Source organism: Hesperophylax consimilis, chromosome 4 (genome assembly GCF_061612785.1).
Source record: "Hesperophylax consimilis isolate HC1 chromosome 4, BYU_Hcon_1.0, whole genome shotgun sequence".
NCBI lineage: Eukaryota > Metazoa > Arthropoda > Insecta > Trichoptera > Limnephilidae > Hesperophylax > Hesperophylax consimilis.
The window spans coordinates 38,836,933-38,860,400 of NC_142839.1; the positions used below are offsets into that span (position 1 = coordinate 38,836,933).

General features: G+C 33.4%; 1 protein-coding gene across 1 annotated transcript; it reads right to left on the reverse strand.

Moving 5' to 3' along the window:
- Positions 1-1,890: 1,890 nt before the first annotated feature.
- Positions 1,891-23,252, reverse strand: TM9SF2 (transmembrane 9 superfamily protein member 2). The gene is made up of 8 exons (XM_089630939.1): positions 22,972-23,252; positions 14,015-14,407; positions 11,391-11,543; positions 7,674-8,012; positions 6,817-7,115; positions 6,035-6,194; positions 5,058-5,219; positions 1,891-4,667 (listed from the first exon to the last, which is right to left on the reverse strand). The coding sequence occupies exons 1-8, from the start codon at positions 23,107-23,109 to the stop codon at positions 4,326-4,328; spliced, it is 1,986 nt and encodes a 661-aa protein (XP_089487065.1). The 5' UTR covers positions 23,110-23,252; the 3' UTR covers positions 1,891-4,325.
- Between the last annotated feature and the right edge of the window lie 216 nt (positions 23,253-23,468).

Here is a 23,468-nt window from a genome sequence, read left to right on the forward strand (position 1 = left end):
TGTTCGATGCATCAACTATTCTATTTGCAAGGAAGTTTTTCCTAGGATTGAATGCAAATTGTTCAAAAAAGTATGTCATTTATCTCAAAACTAGCTTTTGGAAGACACAACATACATATTGCCACTGGAAAAGAGCGCGGAATAATTGTTTTATAATAATTCTTTTTATTTACAAACAAAGTTACTACCTTAGGAAATCAAGTGAAGACTTTGCGCCATCTTGTATAAATATTTATAAAACTAACTTTCTCGCTGGAATGCTACGACTAGATCGTCTAGACCAGGAGTGCTCAAACGGTCGATCGCGAGTGCTTTTTGAGTCGATCTCCAGAAAAATTTCCCAATTTTCATGCCTTCTTTTTTATTATTTATTTGTAGCTTGTAGCGGACTGAGTTACTGAACGAAGTGTTCTAGAACATTGCAGATAATATCAGATATACATCTCATAGCCACAGCATCTGACACAAAATTCTGGTATTTTATATCTGAAGATAAATGTCCGAATCTAAGGCAAATCGCCTTTCAGTTGACGGCAATGTTTGGGTCAACTTACTTGTGCGAGTCTGCATTTTCTGAAATGAAGATAATTATGTCAAAATATCGCAATCGACTAACTGACGAACATATGTCATCGTGCTTGCGATTAGCACTCGGTAATTACGTACCATCGTATGAATATGCTGAGGACATGCAGTGCCACGTTTCAACATCCAAAGTCATTATTTAGTTAAGTTTAGAAACTAGAACTCGTTTTTTTTTGTAAGAACCAATAAACTTGCAATTTTCAATAAATATAAGTTTTTTTATTGACTTTTTAGTGCAGACCTCCACCTACCATGACTAAAAAAAATGCATATTGTGAACTAATTTCTGTCGTTCCTCCAAATTCTATGTGGATTCGTGGCTATGCAATTGTGCAACGTCCCTATATATACACTTATACCTGCGCCACGATACACCCTACCTACATAGACGACAATCCTGCATCACACATACTTGCAGCTTCTCAGAGTCGATCAATCGGAATCTAATAATATTGAGGTAGATCGCCAGCAGTTCAAGTTTGAGCACCCCTGGTCTAGACGTTAGGACAAAAATTGCAATGGTAGTAGTATCAGCACATAAGCTGCTCAACGGACACATTTGCAATCCTGGAGCGTTATGTTCCCGAGAACTTCACCAGATCTAGGCAGAACAGGCTTTTTTTTCCAAGAGGCAGGACCAACCTAACAACGCTCATACCTCTGTGGAAAATCGTCGCTCTAGTTCGTTTTTGTCCAACAGACCATTTTTGGCGAAATTGAGTTAAGTATGCAGTTGTTCTCCGAAAGCATTTATTTATACGATACAAGTGAAATTTTTTTTATTTTTAATGTCTTTTAAAGTCGCAGTTTGTCTTAAGTCCACCAAAATTAAACAACATTCTGAGCATGTTTATCCAACACTTTGTCTTACATCAAAATTAAAAACTTGTTTTCTGCGTAATTTTAAACATTTGGAACTAATTTTACTTAAAAATAATAATTTCGATTAATTAGAATGAGCTAATTTCATTGTATATGGGTTTTTCGTAAAAAAACTTTGAAGCGCTTTTTCTCCCGATTTACGTTTTGGTCTGTTAGACAAAAACGAACTAGAGCGACGGAATGACTACGCTTTTAAAAAAAATTCCTTCAGAGATAGACATGTTTCAGTCAAACTTCAATGAATTCAAGATTAGAATAAGTATATTTTTTAACACAATGACGCATCGCAACTGATTTAATAAATGTATATTAAAGATGAATGCACTCGAAGGTATATGATTAATTGTAAATGTTGTGAAATGTTATTGCAATCACTGTTATTCACAAATACACAATATATATTTTTTTTAAATTAAAAAATCCTTATTTTTTGTATATTTTTAATTTATTAGATAATTTAGTTTGACAACAATATACTGTTTTTACATAGAATATGAAAGACCAAGTTTTACAAAGCATAATAATCAATAATTATTGAAGAAAAAAGAAAAACTCGAAAATTATACCATACAACTATGTTACATTTAAACTAAAAATTATCCTCACACAACTCTTTAAGCACCCAAACAAAAATAATGTCTGGCCTCACAATACCTGTCAAATTGACACGAGGCCTCCACCAAATAAAAGGAATAATTATGTCTCGTGACATATTTCTCTGCACTGTCAAAAACAATCATAATTCATAATATTTTAAGTATCTTCTAAAATCAGACAGCCAACTGCCAACAGCCAGTTCGTCATTCCTGAGACGGACATGATAATATATCAAATATTTAATAAAATAAATTGGATTAAAACACAAACTTGATAAATCATTTTCAAACAAGGTGCAAATTACTTTACGCTTGATTCAATAACAACTGAATGCAAAGTAAAATGTTTTTAAGCAGACAAATTAATATTTAATAAAATGCAATCATTTTTTACGGTAGACTCTTTTGAGTCAGCGTCGGCTTTTTTTCAATTTCATTTCTGTAATTGTATGCAACTTTTTTTGGCATAGCGTAACGAATCATGAATACAAACTTACGCATAATTCTGTTTAAATACAAATATGATTGTGACTTATTATGAATGTAAGAATCTACAAAATATGCGGGTGCATTGTATAAGATTACTATATACCCAAATAAAAGATGATCGTGACAAAAACTAATTAAGAAATTGATGACAAAATTATACTATTTATGTATCAGTGGCGGTCTATGACTAAACAATGAGCTAGAGTCGTAAGATTGAAAGATACGGCATAACTGAAATAATCTCTAAAATTTTATGAACAAAAACAGCAATATTCAATCTTTCTCACTGAAAATTCACAGACAGCCACTGCTATGTGTGTATTTTCATCGAGAAGAAATCATTTTACAAATATTTTCACATTATGACTTGCAGCAACAAGGGAATATACACCTTATGTATAAGAGATCACTGTAATTTGGGCATTCATTTCAAGCGCCAATGAAGAAAGGTAAATAAATCATACTAGACACATAGAAATAAAAATCGATAGTGTTATAAGAGTAATGCATGCACATCACATATTTCTTGTTGGCTAATTTGATTCAGAAAATGATTCCTTCTTCATGAACAAAGTTTAGTAAAAAATGTATTGAAATAATTAAATTAATGATAACTTTTAAATTACACTTTTAGCATTCAATTGTTTCTCACAATTGCAACGGGATTCACTTCTGCAGAAAATAAAGTTGAGAAAATTAAATTAACTATGTATATTATGTAGTATATTAAACTAGTAAAAAATACTCTTAAATTTTATGTTAAAATACACTAATTTTCTTTAAAGTATTTATACAAAAGGTGATGAGATGTTTTCAAAGACTAAATTACAACTTTTTCAATGCAAAAATCTATCAATATTATCTGCAAATCATAGAAGTTGTTTGCAAAAATTAATTACAGTTGTAGTTCATTTTTGGAAATCCTTTCTTGTATATTTACAGCGGACATGCTTCAAAAATCCATTGCAAAGGATCGAAGGACAAATGGATTTGTCGTCTGCACCAATCATTACACTAAGATTAAGATAAAAAATATATTTGTTTTTATTTATTTTTTATTATCGTACGTTTTTACAAATTTTCACAAGATTGAGTACGGAATGAAGTACCACTGCTGTCAGGCGTAGCAGACACTTCAGCTGACCAGTTGTCATTCAACTTCTAATCCTAAAGTAAACACACCTCCCTATCTAGATCGAGCCTTCGTCCAAAAGACAGACTCAATAGAAAAACCTCTCTCTCTTTGTGAAATTTGTGTTAACCTGACAAATTGAAACCTTTGCCAGCCATCAAATGACTAAATGCGGAGCAGACACTCGAGCATTCCAAATAATAACAGTTCACTACCAATCTCTCCCCCAATTGTGCTTAATACAGCATCGGAATCTTTTCAGTCTAGATTAAATTAAAATTACATCAACGAAAACAAAACAGCTGCAAACTATTGGTAAATAGACGGTAAGGTTATGTATCAATCAAATAATACACAACAGTTTGAAATGAAAAAAAACGAACTTACATTTTGCATAAATCAAGAAATACATAATAACCTTTCGTAAAACAGGTTTTTATTAACAAAAACACAGTGAAATAAAAAATGTGTAATGTTTGAATGACTATAGCTTGTTACAACTTCCTCGTTTAGCTGATCTGCTATTGTGCTAGAAATGATAATGTTTTCTTTACTCAGTTGGGAATGGAAATTAGCATATCGTTTTACGATCGGATCGCCTTCAATGGAGGATGTGTAACACGCCTTGTTGACGAGGTCCTCTAGTCCACCTTGACGACGCTGTATATTTTCCGTACAAACCAGAAGCAGGCGAAGAACCCAATGGTGCCGGTGAGCAGGAAGAAGAGGAAGACCATGATGACGGTGTAGCCGAAGTAGAGGAAAGTGGAAGCGGCGTCCTCGATGGACAACTTGGTGGCGAAGTAGTGGCAGCAGTACACAAACAGGTAGCCGGAGGTGCTGGCGGAGCTGAGGAAGGCGCGCCACCACCAGTGATAGTCCTCCGCACATAGATGGAAGTAGCACAGCAGTACGGTGGTCTCGGAGCATGTGATTACCAGGATGATGAACACCAGGAACAGAAAACCGAACATGTAGTACATCTAGGAAAGAAATACAACATTAAAATGGATTTTACATAATATACTCCAGCAACTGAGACATCCGGAACTACATTTCATTTCAAACTAAAAAACCATCACTATTATTATTTACTCTTGATGTGCTACTGAAAAATTATCACCATGCCAATCTGATTCCATTTTTCTCATACTTACTTGTTTTTGAAAAATTATGTTTTTGTAAATTGTTCCGTCTTACCAGATAATGTGCTTTATATATGTATAACAATAGTATGTAAGCTACCATACATTGTTTCCCCAGAATAGCTAGTAACATATGATTTTTTTTTTCTTTTCTTATGGATATGCTGGTGTTTAAGGGGTTAAACAGCGTGTTTCGTGTTTGATGTGTAAGTATGGGCAGAGACTTACCTGGCTAGACCACAGGGAGTTGAGGATGAAGAAGAGTTGAATGAAGATGCAGCCGAAGGGGAGTACTCCGCCCATGATGATGCCAGGGATGGCTTGCGTGTACACGGACTGGTCGGGGATCTGGCGGGGGATCTGGTTAGTGCGGACTGGGTGCTCCATACACTGAAAAATAAAAGAGAGGTTAATAAAGTGGCTGCATCGATTTACAAGTACTCACATAGGAGTTGATTGGTTTTGGATAACTGTAGTTGATTTTAATCTTTCCTTGTGTTGGTACCTAGCATTGTTATACCTTTCCTTTTAATTCCTACCTACAATATTTTTACTGTCCACCTACCTAATTCCTACCTCTCTATGCCAACTACAACGTGAGTTCAGTTGAAATTCAAAAGTCATTTTATCAACCTGTGTTTGATTACGGAGCCCCTTTGTCGGCCATGTCGACATTAAAGGGCATTGAGCTCGCGAGTTTGTGGTTATGAAAGTAAATTGTATTTGAACCAGCACAATTAAGAAAAGCAGAAGAAGAACTAAATCGGTATGTCGGCATTCCGGAATTGCAATCCTCTTCTATCTGCTGTGCGACAGTACCTCGATTCCGTCCCCAACACCTTGTCTATTACCGCAAACCCTAAAACCACAAACAAAATCTCAGTTCCAATGTTCACTAAACACCACACCATTTTAATAATCATGGATCATATAACCATCGCGATCTTGATTGTGAACCCCGCCATTGTTCTAATATTTGAACTAAAATATCTGTTTTTGGAAGATAACAACATTACGGACGAGGTGTAGGTGTGTTGTCTTTCTACCTCTCCCTTCCTTTTATCCCACATTATTAGGCAAATTAATGATTGTTTCATCTCAGCACAGTGAATGAAGGTTAATAAAACCAGCGCAGCCGCAGCACAACCATTAAGTTGTAGAAAATCAACAATGGTTTGGTAAGTACGATTGCAATGTTAACTCACCCTCTTCCTAAAGCCAAAGTAGGATCCAATGAAGGTGAGAGGAACGGACACGCCGAACCAGAGAGCTAGCAGCGCCACCAGTGTGGAGAAGGGCACGGCCGCAGAGCTCCCCTTGCCCCACAGGACCAGATTCATGGTGAAGAAAAGAGTGAACACCACGCTGAGGACATAACAAATGCATATTGTTAATTTTATGTAGCCATTTTAAAACATCGACGATCATCTTCTTCCTTCTCACATGTCTTTATGAAAATGAAAAAGACAGAAGATACTAGAATGTTGACATCACGTACAACCTCTTGCTGGGACTAGTATAATACATAATTGTGTTTTAGAAAGGCAAAACTTATGAAGCTCATCATAATGCAGTATTTTAAATGTAGTTATATACAGGAATTCGAGTAGCACACAAGTATTGGAAGATTGCTATCGAACCTTCACACTTTTGAAACAACTGCAGTTATGTAAACTGATGCAAACACAGCAATGAAGTGTACTGAGCCTGTTACGAATGACACAGAGCTCAATGCGAATTATTTACATCAATTAAGACAATGTCTCAGAACAGAAATGTATCATGTAGGAACAGATTAAAATGTTTGATTCACGGCTAGTTAGTTAGTAGATCATTGTATAAGTGTATTATATATTTTTACAGCGCCTTTGAGGTGATTTTGCACAAAAACGGCGCCATGTAAATCATCCAAATATTATTATTATTTTTCAAGGTAATGTATAGGAAACAATTATAAGGCAGGACAAAACAAGAATAATGGACTTACGCCGGACACAGCATGGAAGTGAGCAGGATGTTGGACTTCCACTTCTCCCCACCGAAGCTCTTGTAGATGCGGGCGGACACAAAGCCAGCGGGCGTGCCTAGCAGCACCCACACAACCATGGAGCAGGTCATGAGCGCACCGCGGTTGGCAGGCGACAGGAAGCCGAGGCAGGCGAAGGCCAGAGTGACCACGGTCATGCCAAACACCTGCACACCTGAGCCCAGCATCACGGCCAGCAGCATGCCCTTGCGCGGCGGACGGAACACGTCACCGTGCACTAGCTTCCAGCCAAACTCTTCCTGCAAATAAAAAACAAAAACAGTTAGTTGAGTATCCTTACAGTCTACATACCTAAATTTTTTGAGGAAGATAATAGTAATCGTATCACAGAATGAACCTTCTACGGGTCACATTGCTACATATTTCTACAGATTGATTTGTGGATGGTTTGAAAACTCGGCTGTCATGGAGAGCATTCATTCATGTTCCGATGGTTATCTCCGTCACTGACAGCATAGACTGTTTTATCTCCCGTCCTGCAGGACTAACTTGCCAATGGTCAACAAGCCTGTGGGGAGAGCAATATTGCTGTTGAACAGAATCAATTCGGATGTGGATATATTTAGCATCAATGAAGCTGCCTTTAAAAGGCAAGCTCTATTACTTTTAGTATAGTTGATACCCACTGTTTATATTCATGTAGTTCTCCTATATAAATGCATTTAAAAACACACTAAAATTAATAAGTTTGTGTAAGGACTGTTCATTTTGTGACTTTTTCAAGTAACTTATGTAAACGAAATTGTAAGTTACTTGCCTTAATTTATAGCAACTTACAGAAGTAGTATGGTATTTACCTGGGCATCTTCTCCACACTCCATCTGATTATATCTGGCAATGTCCTTATGCAATGTGCGCAGCAGTATCATGGCTACCATCCCACTGAGGAACAGGACGATGACCAGCGAGTTGAGGATGCTGAACCACTGGATGTTGGTGTGAGGCATGGAGTCCAGGATGTAGTCCCAGCGCGAGGACCACTTGATGGTGTTGTTCTGCACGAAGCGCAGGGAGTAGGTGTAGGTGATGTTGAGGGTACCCGAGGATGGCAGGACGGAGGGCGCCAGGTCCAGAGGCTCCCGGTTCACGCAGTCCAGCTGGTTGGGGTTGGAGTGCTTGATGCTCGACGGAATAACCTACAAATTAACAACATCGTAATATATTCCATTTTTTCTACCTTGAAAGGTAACAACACTAATAGTTTGTGAATATTTATGTACATTGATCAAGGTCCATCAAGGTGTATATACAAATTATTGTGTGAATACACAGAAGTGGCAGTTTGCGGGGTTGAAAAGTGGGGAGGCACAAACTTTTCTTTAAGTAAGTATTATGTAAACATACACCTAAAAACCCACACAAAGAAAAAAAACAATACAACTATGTATTACGTCAAACTATAATAATACTATCAGATGTGCAAATATGATCAAGAGACACACAAACACAAAATAGATCGAAAGTACAAATTCGCTGTACTAAATTAATCCAAATAGCCTTCTTAGGTACTCCTATGGTATCACAAAACCAAAAAAGTATCACAAATTAAAGATTGGTTCTACTTCGGAAGTATTCGCTTTTTGAGGCACGCCTCAAACAAAATTATGAGCAACCGTATTGGCTGCCGTTCATTTCGATTCCTACATGAACTCAGCGTCTCTGAGGCGGACCCTATCTCTGCCTCACAGCGTATTGTTGCATTGTGTATTAGCTTTGTGCGGAGTGTGGAAATCCATGTTACACTGGTGTGATTAGTTACATAATATAAAGACAACTAGTCCTAGAGAAATACGAAAATTTTAATGGGTAATATTTATATTGAAGTTACTTTAAGGCTTATACAAATATTTATAAATTGGTAACATTTAAATTAAAGTTATATTATATTTTGGATGTATTTTTAATGGCTCAGCTTCCCCAGCCTCATTGCACGAAGCGCCACTGATTATAATCATGTGCTTGCATTCCTAAAGAATGTAATTTTTTTTCCACAACATACTCGAGATATACAGGGTATCCGTGGTAAAGTGCACAAACTTCGGGAGGTGATTCTACATGATAGTTACAAGTAAAAAATAAACAATTTTTTTTTGGAATTTTAACAATCTAATATAGTTTTCAGATACAAAAGTTGAATTGTTTGTACGGAAAAAATATTTTTGTATTGGAAAAAGAAAGTTATTTTTCGTTTTCACTCCTACCATCATGTAGAATCATCTCCCGAAGTTTGTGCACTTTACCCCCAGACACCTTCTATTATTTGATGAAGCTAAATTTTCACACAGTTTTTTGCAGCTGACTAAAAGCGCATTACTGTTGTCGGGCACACGAAACAATTTTTATACATTTGTGTAAATATTCATTTAATTTTTTTGCAATTTAGTACTTGGTCTGATATGCGATATATGAAGAAAGAAATTTAAACATAGTTATGTTATGTTCTCAGAATATACCTCCCATTAAAACATATATTTTTTGAAATTATCTTGCTTTAAAAGAAGACATCAATACTGTTATCAGTGCAATATAATGTAACTAGGTAAAACATGCAAATAGTATTCAAGTTGATGGTTATAATTAAAATAAATGTGTGCACCAGACGCAGTTAATACTGCAATTTGTTATAAAAATTATTATACATGATGAGAAAAGGCCGCAAGGCCAATGACCTACATTATAATATTTGTGAATAATGTGTGATATAATTCAAACAGGAAACTAGGAAAGGATTCAATGGATAAACGTATTATGTACTTAAATTAAATACATTACTTTATCTTAGTACTCCACTTTTTTATGTTTAGAAGAACAAAAATTTGTGATTTTGTTATTAGTGGCACATTTTAGGAAGTGATACAAGGACAACACACTGTTATTTAATTAGTGAGAGATAAATATTTGCGAGTAAAATAGATTGGGTTGTGGCAAATTCATAACCGCATATCAAATCTTTCTGAAATTCCATCTGAGTGCGACAACTAACAACAATCCTACTTGGATAGTAATAAAATGAATTGGAATATTTCATTGAAGAAGATAATACTTATAAATCTAAACTAAATAAGATGCAGAAAATAAAAAGGTCACAACTAGGAATCGAACCCAGGATCTCTTGTCTTACCGGGACAGGTGTCTTAACCACTCCACCATTGGGATCTATTTATTTAACGTCATATTTCAAATTCATAATTAACAATATCATCAACTAGTTTTTGGCAGCTACCTTTTTGGAATAGTCCATAAATGACGAGGTGAAATCTTTGCCTATCTCAGTGGGACGTAAATTTCCTGATATATTCACAATAAAACAATCAATAATAAGATTAACCACTCAGAACATTAGAACGTCAAAAGACGTAAATATGATAATAGCGGTCAAGACATTAGAACGTCTTTTCACGTAAACGCGTGAGATTTTACAAAAATTGATTTATTTCCATCACTAGTATACGGATTCCCATGATTTAAAAAAACAGAGTATCGATAATGAATAACGCTACGCGTCTGTATTCAAGAATATCTATAGAACGTAGAGGTGCATTATCTAAGCCGATTGAAACTGTCAAGATGTTCGTTAATAATTTATTGCGTTTCTAAATAATTTATTAAAAATATTTTAGTTTGGGCGGTTAATATTTTGAGGTGACTAATAGTTTTTAAATATATTTCTTCAATATATAAAGTGTTATTTCTTTATACTACTCAGAAAAAAGTACATTTTTCAAGGCTTTGAAATAATGGTAAGCGATTTTTACATATTTTTGACGTTTTCATAAAATGTATATTTAGAAACGCAAATATTTACGTATAACAACACAATGCGATAGTGGATTTCATAATCTTTCCAAAACATTTTTTAGAATGAGGCTACGTTTCCCAAAACGTGAGTTATGAAGCTCTTAGTGAAACTCGTAAATAACACAAAAATTATCACGTTCTGACAGTTCTCAAAGGGACACATAATAAATAAAATTCTATGTCTGAGAGGTTAAATTTATAAATAATTATAATCAATAATGTAAATTTCCTGATATATTCACAATAAAACAATCAATAGTAAGATTAAATTTATAAATAATTATAATCACTAACCCCTTACTAATAAACGTGTTTTAAAGTTTACACAACTGATTTACAATACATTAATGGTTGTTTAATGTAAAAACAGTGTCTTTATTGAGACTCAAAGAAGATATTGTGTTTTTACTTAACATGGGATGATAAAAAGGAGAAAATTTCCACGAGCCGAGACGCAAATTTTTTTATACAATAGCGACTATTTAAACATTGTACATACAAAATATGATATTAAATATATGTACAGTAAATTGTATTTCTTAGTCCTCCTCACTAGGGTGAATTATAGCAACTGAAATTTTGTCATGTTTATAGGTAGGATTAGACAATACAATATTAATTGTTACTGATATCACATATTATAATAAATCATTGTGGTGTAGGAAGTACATATACTCTACCCTTTAAAAGGATATTAAATAAATGTAGAATGTTACCTTGGCAGAGATGATTCTCCCTCCGTTGTCCCCGAAGCGACTGCCCATCTCCCCGGCGCCCCCGCTATGGTAGGTGATGGTGAGGTCCACGTGGTTGAAGGGGTAGTAAAATCCTGGCTTGTTATAAGCCGGGTTTATACCGCACGAGTCCGACTTGAAAAATTCATTAATTAGAACACATTGAAATCATTGCGTCTCCCTCTCCATTACCGTCATAGTTAGAAATATGAACTAATCTGTGTTAGAAAAAGAAAACACCAAGCTTTATATTCAAATACAGAATTTAACCACAGAATAATTAAAATTTACACTATGAAACCAAAGGTTCCTACCGAAAATTGAGAAACATTTGTGAATTTTTCATAAATTATTTTTATGTGAAAAGACAAAAATTAAGGTGACAATACAATACTTTCGTGTAAAAAAATGTGTGTGTTTATATAAATAATACATTCATATAATAAAATGTGAGTTTTTATTATTTTATCAGTAATGTTATATGTTTGCCTTCAGAACTTTATTATGTATTTAACCCGTTAATGAGTAGGTCCCAAACATCATATGCCGTTATGAATGCAGGTAACCAACATTATTAAATGTTAGGTACCTCTCTTCCTCACATGCGAACATTTGTGATTTTTTTTATGTCTGAAAGAGAACGAAATGTTGTTCCTTATTGCTTTTGGAATATTTATACTCGATTCAAAGGAAAAAATCATAAAAAATGACAAAGTGCATGATTACAAATTGGAATATTGAAATATTCCTAAAATTAATGACAATTTCACGTCACTTGGGACTTTTATGAGAACATATTTAAAATACTCAAGGGTTAAAAACTTAAATGTATATTTTTAATAATAAAATTCAAAATCTTCTCAATTTTCCTCATTTTTTTAAAACAGTTTTTAGAGAAATATTACATTTATTTGGATTTTCTCACAAAGCAGAAATACTCCGACCGTGTGACAGAATATGCCAGAGGCCTGAGGGGTAAATATCATTCTTCTGCATCACATTCCTGTTAGGTACATGGGATAAAAACCAAACGTAATTAGGGTTTTTGGTGCGTGCATGCGTGATATGAAATATTCCTGAATAATGTGTAAAATTACTCAATTTGCAGTTTGAAAAAAAATTGAATGAACTTTTAATCTTCAAAATTGGAACTGATAAGTTTTAAAACATATCAGACAAGCGATAAAGTAGGTAGCAAAATTATTGTATTTTAATAATTAATACAAATAAGTCTATTTCTGAAATATGTATTTCTTTTGTTTACATTTTTGACAGATCTAAATCTGAATAACGATTTATAATGTTTACTAATAGTGTTCATTCAAATGGAAAATTTATTTTATTTAATCATTTTTTTGATACGATTTTTGATATTTTGAGGTATATATTTTATGAATACACAGCTTTCAGCTTCACAAATCCTACAATATATTATAATATCCCATGATTTTTCACACTAGTTATGTAATGAATAAGGAGACCAAAGAACCAGTTTATTAAAGCCATAAAGAATAGATTAATATCATTTTATAAAGAACTGCCATTTTTCCATACAATTTTGCTTTAGAATACGAATTAACTGTAACGGCATGATAAGATATGTATTGGTAAAAAAAGATCGCCGAAGACTTTATTCATTGCTTATCAAAAGTTCTTAAATGGGTAATCCAAATTATGATATCATTTCCGTACTGGGCAACAAAGATAAGTAAGCATGAAATCCAAAAACCTTGGTGACAAATTAATACATAAAATTGCTGAATTGTTAAGCCCCTGCATACTCAATTCCTACAGATTTATAACAAGTTTCTTGCTAACTCTTTAAGTTTTCAAGTTCCAAAAAAAAAAGTTATTTTTTAAGATGATATCTATATACAATTTGTTATGCCGAAACGTTAATATATGAAATTCCCTCGATAGAAAAAAAATCGCAAAGCTCTGAAAATTATTAAAAACACATTATGTTATTAAATATGTTGTAGACATGAAAAAATTCAGTCTATCTTTAAATGCAAATAAAGCATTTGTAGAGAAACTTTTGCTCTATTTCAAAGGAGTCATGTTTTATTAAATATCTTCACCATTTTCGCTTAATTATTATCGTTTTTTAATATTAACGCGCTCCATCTAACATTCGTATTTACATATCTCCCTTTCAAGCCACCTTTGAACGCTTACTACGGGGCTTTAACTCATAATTACTAGTATACCTAGAACATAGAATAATGAATAACACAAGAAATGCCTCGTGGGCATGTTTCGTGATCCAAATATTTGCTTAATCAAGACTTGTATGTACATATTTATGAAATTCAAATGGGATGGAAATCTACCATGTCTGGGCTATTGGACTAAATGGAACATTTGTTTCCATTCAAATTTGTATTATATCAATGGGCACTTCTAGTTTTCTTCTTTATCCTATGACCTAGAAGCATTTGTAATGTGTGTAACAAATGTATGACAACATTTCTTAAAACGGAGAGGGCTCAAACGAAACTCGTCATTCATACTCCTCTGAGACATGTTTCATTCATACCCACCAAAAGGTTAAGAGAACTATAAACAATAATCTTGTTGCAAGCAATATGAAAGTACATAAATACCTGCGATGGCCTGACAAGACATCCCATAGGGAAGCCAGTGCTACAGTACTGCCGTCCATCCTCCAGCAAGTAGCACCAGGTCACCGGCATGTTGTCCACAATCCAGTGGTGTTGGTAGTTGAGGCTCATGCCCTTCTTCAGGAGAGCCAGCTTCTTGTTATCGTCGATGTTGGATCCCTTGTAGGTCTTTGTGCAGACATGCTTGCACTGGATGTTCTCTAGGAAGTCTATCTGATAAGGGCTGGGCCGGATCCGTTCCCCGAACACAACCTGGCCGAGGTTCTCCACAGGGGAGTTGGATTCGTCAACCGAGCAGAAGTCGAAGTGGTGGTATTCGTAGGGGATCACCGATTCTTCAGTGTTGAGTCGATTTACGTACATTTTGACCTCAGACTGAAAAGAAAAAAGAAATATAGATAAAAAATAAAAATAATTTTATTTTACACTTACATATACGTACATATATTATGTACATGACAGGTGCAAATATTTAATGGAAATAACAAATAATGATAGAAAAAAGTAACAGTAGAGAAGCAATGGCAGAAATTAAGAACAGATTGTTTCACAGAATTTGAACAATTGACCAAATTTCAAAATTAAAATTCAAATTCTCTTATTATTTCATCATGGGCCGGTTTCTTCACAGTACTTAGTAGTAACAGAACATTCTCATCTATGACTTTCAGAGAACTTGAATATTAAATTTGATGAAATTCTGTGAAACAACATGTCCTAAATCAGAGTGAAATTTTTTCAAGAATCAAAGATATCCCTATTAAATCTCTCTTCAGTAACTTGAAATATGTATGACGACATCCAGAGCAATTCTGTTACCTTTGTGATAACTTTGCTAGTGTCTTTACAACATACTTTTACCAGCCACAACTAAGCAAAATGGGATTCAGACATTTTGTACAATACCCATTATTTATTTATTTATTTTGTAAGAAACAAACAGCTTTTATATAATATGCAATGATAGATATAAATATACAAGTTAACTGAAGTCAAGCCACAGAAGTTTCTTATGTTAAAGTTCATTAGAAGTTTTAATATCTTAAAATTAATTGTTAAAGGAATGGGAGAGGAAGAGGAAAATAGGAAGAGGATAGGAGATGCTGCCGATACGTTCCATACTCTCATATTAATAATCGATCGCACGCATTACTTCATATCAATATTTCTTTAGGTTATTACCAAAAATGTCAATGCTGTAAAATTTTGTATTATATTGTGCACATATACGAGGAATTGGGGAATTTTTTCGAATGTTTGTTCTACACGAGGGTAGATAAAATAAATCAGATTGTCGGGTTGATCTAGACGGAATATGAAGATTTATTAAATTGGTAAGTTCTGGTGAGTCCAGACCATTATTTAGGATTTTAAATAATAAGATTTGATCAAAAATTAGACGTCGTGTTTGGAGGGAGTTAAAATTATGAAATTTAATGGATTCGGTATAATTTTGAGAAGTGTAAGTTTAGTTTATAATTTATGTTTTTAAAATTTTTTTTTTTGAATTCTATCTATTCTTTCGATATGGGCTTGGTATAAAGGAGTCCAGATCGGTGTACAGTGTTCCAGGTGCGGGCGAATATATGAGGTGTAAAGGGAATATAGAGTGTTTATGTTGTGGAAGGGTTTTACTATGCGAATTATAAATCCCAGCATTTTATTGGCTTTGTTAATGATGTCATCAGTGTGTTGGATGAAGTTTAATTTAACATCCAGTGTTACCCCAAGGTCCCTGATATATTTTACTTCATTGATGTGTGTGCCGTTTAGTGTGTATACAAAGGATATTTTATTTTTATTACGTGTAAATGTTAATTTATTGCATTTTGCGATGTTAATAACAAGTTTGTTTAATTCGCAATAGACAAAGAGGCGATTGAGGTCCTCGTGAAGTTTAATGCAGTCTTTGATTGATTTAATAACTAAGTATATTTTTTTATCATCTGCATATGCTAGGTAATTAGCATGTAAAAAAACATTTGTAAATTTCGTATATATACACATTAAATAATGTAATTATTTATAAATAAATAATTATCTATGTCCTACGGCGTACCTCAAGGCAGCGTACTAGGCCCACTTTTATTTCTTATATACATCAACACATTGTGTACCGTGGATAATGGAGGTAAGATATTATCATTTGCAGATGATACAGTATTAACATTTAAAGATGAATCATGGCAATTAGTAACTCATAAAACTAATAATGGCCTAATAAAAGTAAAGCATTGGCTAGACACAAACCTCCTCACACTTAACCGGTCAGCAACGTAAGCAGATATACACGATAAAATAACGATAGCAGTCAAGTACAATAAGCGTGTTTACACGTCAACGCGTGTGTTTCCACAAAAATCGTCATAACTCCGTTATTCTTCTAGTGACATCCCTAAAACAAAAAGTAGAATATTCGTATTGAATGAAGCTTCACATCTCTATTCAAAGTTATCCATAGAAACCCGTAAAAAGACCTACTCAGTGGAAGCAAATTTTACCCGCCAAATCGTAAAACGACGCCAAGAAAGCCGTTTGACGTGCCGACCCGCCTCGCAAGTTTAATTATTTTTTTAAAAATATATTTTGTATGAAATGGTCAAAAAGTGAAGTGACAGAATTGTTTATTGTACATTTGTACGATGAAATAAGTGTTTTTTTTTTACATTATCCGTGATTTTAGTATCGTTTTTACATAAAACATTACAGGTGAGTCATTTTTACAATTTTTTCATGTTTCCATTCTAAATTTAAATATTTACAAATGTTAATATTTATTTATGATACAACAATTTGAAAGCCTATTTTGTAACCTTTCTAAAACAGTTTTTACTATTCGGCTCCGTTCAGTAATGTTTCATTTATAGAGCTTTGATTGTGAGGCGGTAATAACACAACGTTTTCGTGAAATTGACATTTCGGTAAAGACATCTTAGCTTCAAGTTCGCGAAAAGTCGGAGGGGTTAATATCGACAAAACACAATACATGACATTTTCTATATGCAAACATAATGCTTCCAATAACTGTCCTAAACCAATCATCCACTCGTGTTCACTCAATCTAAACACTCATGAAACCTCACCTAATATCAATTGCACACGTTCCACCCTAATATCATCAAAGGAAGTTAAATATTTGGGAATAATCATAGACGACCAACTATGCTGAGAGGCTCATATAAATGACACAGTAAAAAGACTATGTAAGCTCTGCCATATATTCTGCTCTCTCAGGTCCAACTTAGACTTGGAGACTCTAAGAAGCGTCTATTTTGCCCTTTTCCGATCCATAGCAACAAATGGTATTGTGGAATGGGGTGGCTGTGCTGAATCTATTATCAATCCAGTTATTACAGTATAAAAACTAATTTTGAGAATTATATTTAACCTTTCCCAAAAAATCCATGCGTTCCGGTGCTGTGTAGTTAATACACAGCTCAAAATATTCGATTTAATATTGGAAAAATTTGAATAATTATAGCTAATCGCTTATGTTTATTATATTTTATATCAAAAGTGATAATAATTGTAATTTAATTGCTGAAAACATGAAAAAACCATCGGCAGATGCTAAAAAAAACGTGCGAGGAGTCCATATCTAACGACGGCCCGCGACCGACTGGCTGCCGGCTGGCACAACGGGCGCTGGATGGGCGCTGGACGCACACACACAGCTATGCGGTCATGGGTATCAATGGTCTAAATCAAAATACAACTGCGGATGTGTGGATTTCTCATGTTCCCGCATAGCAAACTAAAGCGGGACATCAATAGCGTGTCATTTCCTCGAACACTCTTCGTGTAACAGTGTCACACGGTTGATTGTATTGGTGTATTTGTTCCCGATTTTTAACAAAAATCTCTGATTTTTAATTGAATTTGAAAACTATTTAAAATATTATTTTTTAATTCAGTGCATAAATGTATAGAGGAGGAATACCTACAATCTAAACCTAGAATTTATTATATTTATAGTTATTAAAGTTATTAGAAGCAATGTGTAGTAAATACACACCACAGGTGAGGAAAGGTTAGATGCAAAAATACACACCCCTCAAATAAACTATTTGCTGAAATTAAGGTCTTAGATTAGATAGGTGCATTCCGAACACACCGCACCCAATGAACCCGGGCATCCCTGCTAAATCACCAAAGGTAGCGAACCACTTGGAGTGACCTATGGCAGAGGTGTTGGTTATACAATAAATGGTTCCCGGGGCGGCGGTACCCAAACCCAAAATTTACTGACGATGAGACATGATATTATTAGCCTTAGCTACATTCCTTGCAGTTAAATACATAGTCATAAATTAAGATAATTCATTGGATATTATTTGTCTAATTGCATTTGATCGGCTTGGAACATGTTTCCTACAATTTAGTTTGAAAATATTCATATTGTAAAGATAGTATAAACAAAGTGCGTGCGTAATATTTGAATGCGAAAGAGAATATTACAAAAGTTATAATCAATTAATTTGAGTGTCTATTTCGATTGGTGTATTCCTCAACGAAGACACTTAAAAAGTTCAAGTATTCATAAAAAGAAAAAAACATTGCTAAAATAATAAAAACTACCATAAATAAGTGTGTTATCAACAAGAGAGTAAAATAATTTTTGCTAAATTCATTACACGTTTAGCGGGGCTTATCACACTGTACATAAATTATTAAGCATATAATATGATAACGTTTACTTATCCAAAACTATAATCTGATATTTAAAACATTCAAACTAGTATGTAGTACAATATGACTGCCAGTAATCAGGACTTTTGAGGTCACACTGCATTCAGCTTTCACAACGATTATGAGAAAAAGTAACAGATGTTCTGGATGCAGCTTACAAATACTAGCTTAAATTATTCCAATATTACAAGATGGATTATTGGTTTTCTGTATATAAACAATTACATTGCCTATTCTGTCTGTTTATGTATAGGCAGTATGTTAATGGAATCCACACGGTCGTGTCTAATTACAAAACTTCTTTACCAAACTGTATATTTGAGAGACTGTTTATCTTGATGAAAGAATTGTTCTAAAGATCTTTTTTTTTTAACACCTTGAAAATTTCAATAGTTGTGTGTTTGCAACCATTTTAGGTTACATCATCAACACTTTTTTCACACAAATAAATAATGAATGCATCAATAATTACATTGTGTTTATTTTTTTAACTCCCAAGGCAATTTGAGCAATTTGCCTACTTCGCTGATCATTTTAAATCGGAATAGTGAGTTTAGATTTTGTATATTTTCAATAATTGGTTGTGTATTTGATCCTTTTGTAACATTAATTTTTTTGGCTAGGTTTGGTCCCACCTTTGCGAAAAAGGAGTTAAAAACATAAGTAAATTTTTTTGGGTTTTCTTTGGAATTATTATTACGTTATTTTCATCTTTAATTTCATTGATTGACTGTTTTTGTTTATTGTTTTCTATTGCACATTTGATTGTTTGCCAGATTATTTTAGGGTTGTTTTCAGAGCTTATTATTTTATGTCTGTAGTAGTCATCTTTACTGATTTTGATTAGTCGCATCAATTTATTTTTATACTTTTTGTAATTACAATCTAATTCTATGCCGTTTGGGATATTAATTTTTTGTTTGTAAAGTTTACTTTTTCTCTTATTAAATTTAATAGATCCTGAGTGATCCACGGTTTCAAGAATTTATTTTTTGCCAGATTACGATTTTGATTTGAATGATTTTCAGTTTTAGATTTTTTTATATGCGTAAAATATGAGCGATAATGTGGATAAAATGTTTTCAGAGTTCTTTCAGCATATTTCAACCTATTCACAATTGATTACAAGCTGCCAATTTTCAGTTTTCAAGTTATCAATTAATTTCTGCTGATTTAATTTGGTATACGATTTTTTCACTAAGAAGTTTGTATTTTTTTTCATCCTCATACAAAAATATACACTTGTGATGGTCGTTAATGTTATTTTTCCAGACAACGGTTTTTATTTTATGGAGATCTTTTATGTTAATATTTTTCAAGATGGTTTCTGACCTTGAATTTCCTGCGTATTTTCATTTATACATGATTGCAAGTTTTGTTTTGAATTTTGATATTATTTGATCGATAAATAATTTGGCTTTAGATCCATGAGTTTTATAGATTGCTATTAAATAATAATTCATTTTACTGTAGTTGAGTTCAATTTCTATGCAGTCAGGTGAATCTACACTGTGTTCTGATATTGCTACAATGTTATTATACTCGTATTTGTTATTAATGAATATTGTGATACCACTGTTTTTATTAATGTTTGTATCTAAGTGTAATCACATACATTATATTGCAGTGATTCATTATTTGTTAACACTATAACGCCCGGCTTTACTTGAAGATTATTTACATTGAGGATAAATTCTTCTATATTTTTTGAAGGCTCCGTATATTAAGATGAAGTATTTTGAAACCGGAGAACTTATCTGTGATGGCATTTAATGGAGGTGTGTCCAAAACTGAGACAGTGATAACAGTACGTCATGGGGTTACAGCCTTCGATGTGGGCTATGACGAAACCTTTATTTATGCATTGTTTTTTAATGAGTTATTTTCTTGCTTGAGTACTGTTTTCGATAATTACATTGCATAGTTTATCGCTAGTCTTATTTAAGAAAAAGAAATTATTTTAATTTGTTTGATATTATTAATTTCCTGATTTTGATTAATAATGTCGTTCATGAAGTTTTCTTGAGTTTCTTTATTTTATTCAGCACACACGTCTTTTATAATCATGCACGGATTTTTTTTCCAATGTTTTTGGCAAATATACCAGAATCGGGTTTGTTGATTAGGTCTCTCGGGGTTTCTGCGTCTGTTTTTTTTGGACAAGTCATAAAAATTCTGTTACGTGTTCCTATCCCTAATTTTGATGCTGATATAAATTCTGAAATACATTTTTCAATCTCTTCTAATGTTGTTTTGTCTTCAGCCGATATAAGTGTGGCATAGTTTGATTCGTTCATTATTGTTTTTTTTTTCTTTGGCTATCATTGTTTGTTTTCTTTATCGTCGATAGTCTGAATTACGACTTATTAAAAAATGACAGGTAAAAAGAAATAAGGAATTGGAAAAGCAAAGCAAAGTTTTGAAATAATAGATTTTGATACATTACGATTGTTTGCACTATGGAAAAACAAGAGAAATTCGGTAACTATTTCCCTAAATGCCGCACTTTTAGGCAGAGATTATGAAAATTACAATTTCAACAATTACTACAAGAATCAACTATTTACATGCACAAAATAGGTTATTAGGTTGGGTTAATTAAGTAATTTATGTGTATTTCGATTGAAACCAAATGTTCGCCATGTGTCACTCCATACAAAAAAGTCCAAAATGGCGGCAAAGGGATGGTTTTATAATGAAAATTTTGAACTATGATTAAAAATGGAATTATAATGCATTTTTTACTATCTATCCTGACGTATATCGTTGTTTCTTGTAGTAATTAAGTTGAAACAAAGTGTAATTCCCATAATCTGTGCCTATATTAGTGCGGCGGTTAGGGAAATATTTTCAGGAAATACATTTTGTTTCAAGATTGTGAAGAAGGAATAAAATAAAATGAAACATTTCAACCTTCCGTTTCAGGTATCTGTTAGAATGTGATGGAAGGAAAATAAGTATTCTACGGCATAGATATACAGGGTGTCCGGAAACTCGTAGTACAAGCGGGAAACTGGTGAATCTACATCACATTTGGAGTCGATTTTGTAGTATATTTTTTTTTATTTGAGCTTTCGTTAACGAGTAAATCGAGTTTGAAGTTGATTTTATTTTATTTTTTTTTTTTTTTAATCAAATTCTTATAAATTATTACTGAAGATCAAAGTACCCAACTAATTAAAACTATTTGAAAGTAAAACAAATGAAGAAACTCGGATTTGAAGCATTATTTTGAAATCACCCTTCATTTAACCCGGTGTAATCATAAAATATTTCTGCTCTGCAGGGTTAAAACATCTGTTATTCAACCCTAAACACCAGAAAAAACTTTAACCCTAAAATAGCCGAAAAATATTTTTTTTTGGTTTTTTTTTTTTTTTTTGAAAATGCTCAAATCAAAAAACTTTATGTTTTTTTGGGTTCCCCATGTGGTGTAGATTCTCCAGTTTCCCGCTTGTACTACGAGTTTCCGGACACCGTGTATATAGCAAAATAGGATTAGTTTAGTGTTACAAAGGTGTTGCGAAAAATGATAAAAAAATTATAACCAAAACACATTGATGTAATAATGAAATAACATACACTTCCAATGCTCTAACGCCGACCGATTGGAAACTACAAAATCCGGTCTACGCGCAATGCGCACCGATTATCGCTAGTGGAACACATTTAAACCAGATATTAGCACGAAATAGCGCCTATTATAGTATAGCCCTATGCCTAAATATTGAATATTGTTCAATTTAACTACGAAGTCACATCATTAGATAAGGAGATTGATAAATGCAGCAAAGAGCAAAATATAATTCAAAATTAGAATAAATTATTAGTTTCCCAAAATATTTGAAAAATTAACCTAAATAAAGAAGAAATCATCGGATACGAAGCCTAAATAATATAGTGTAAATGGTTGAATTACAACATCTTAACATAATTCTTTCCTGTCAGCATAAAATATATGGTTTCTGTCAATTCTTGGCCATGCTGTTTTTTTCCTTCTGCCAACAATTGTGTTTATTTGATAATGTTCGTATAGAGATCAAACACACTTTTATCTATCCACTCTATGCAGATTTCTTCGACTATAATGTTGTGTATTTTATTCTAATTTGAGAGTTATTTGCTTATATTATACGAAGTACCAACGTATAGTATAAACGGACAAACTCTCCAACAACGCTACTCTGAAAGACCTTGAGTTATTAAATGCATGAAATTCTTCGTAAACACGCTAAAAGATACTACTATACCTGGCATGATGGAGGGCCATCTCCCTTTTTGCAATAATTGACGGGAGCCAGGCCCGGCAAATAAAAACTGTAAACAGGTTGAACTGCACATAAAAGGGCAAAGCCCCAAATTCGAAGGGCTACAGTCATTCTTTTCATGTCAAGGAACACTTTTAAATTATCCTAATAACTTCAATTTGTACTCATTTCACTATATTCCGTGGAAAATAATATTTTCAGAAAAACAGTGACAACCATAAACGTCACCTAACACATTATTTCGATAAAAAAAAGTATAGATAAATCCGAATATGCATATTGCGCAGCGCAGGCGTACGGCCTTGCGAGTAAGAACTCGCATGGGGAAATCGAGGCAAGTTATAAAACTTGAGTTTTATTTAAACCTTCAGGCCTCTGGCTTATTGACCGTTATATTTCTTAAAGATGCTGTCAGAAACTCGAATTTAGATTTGTGTTTATTTCCACTACTCAATAAAATCCAATAAATGGGATATTTC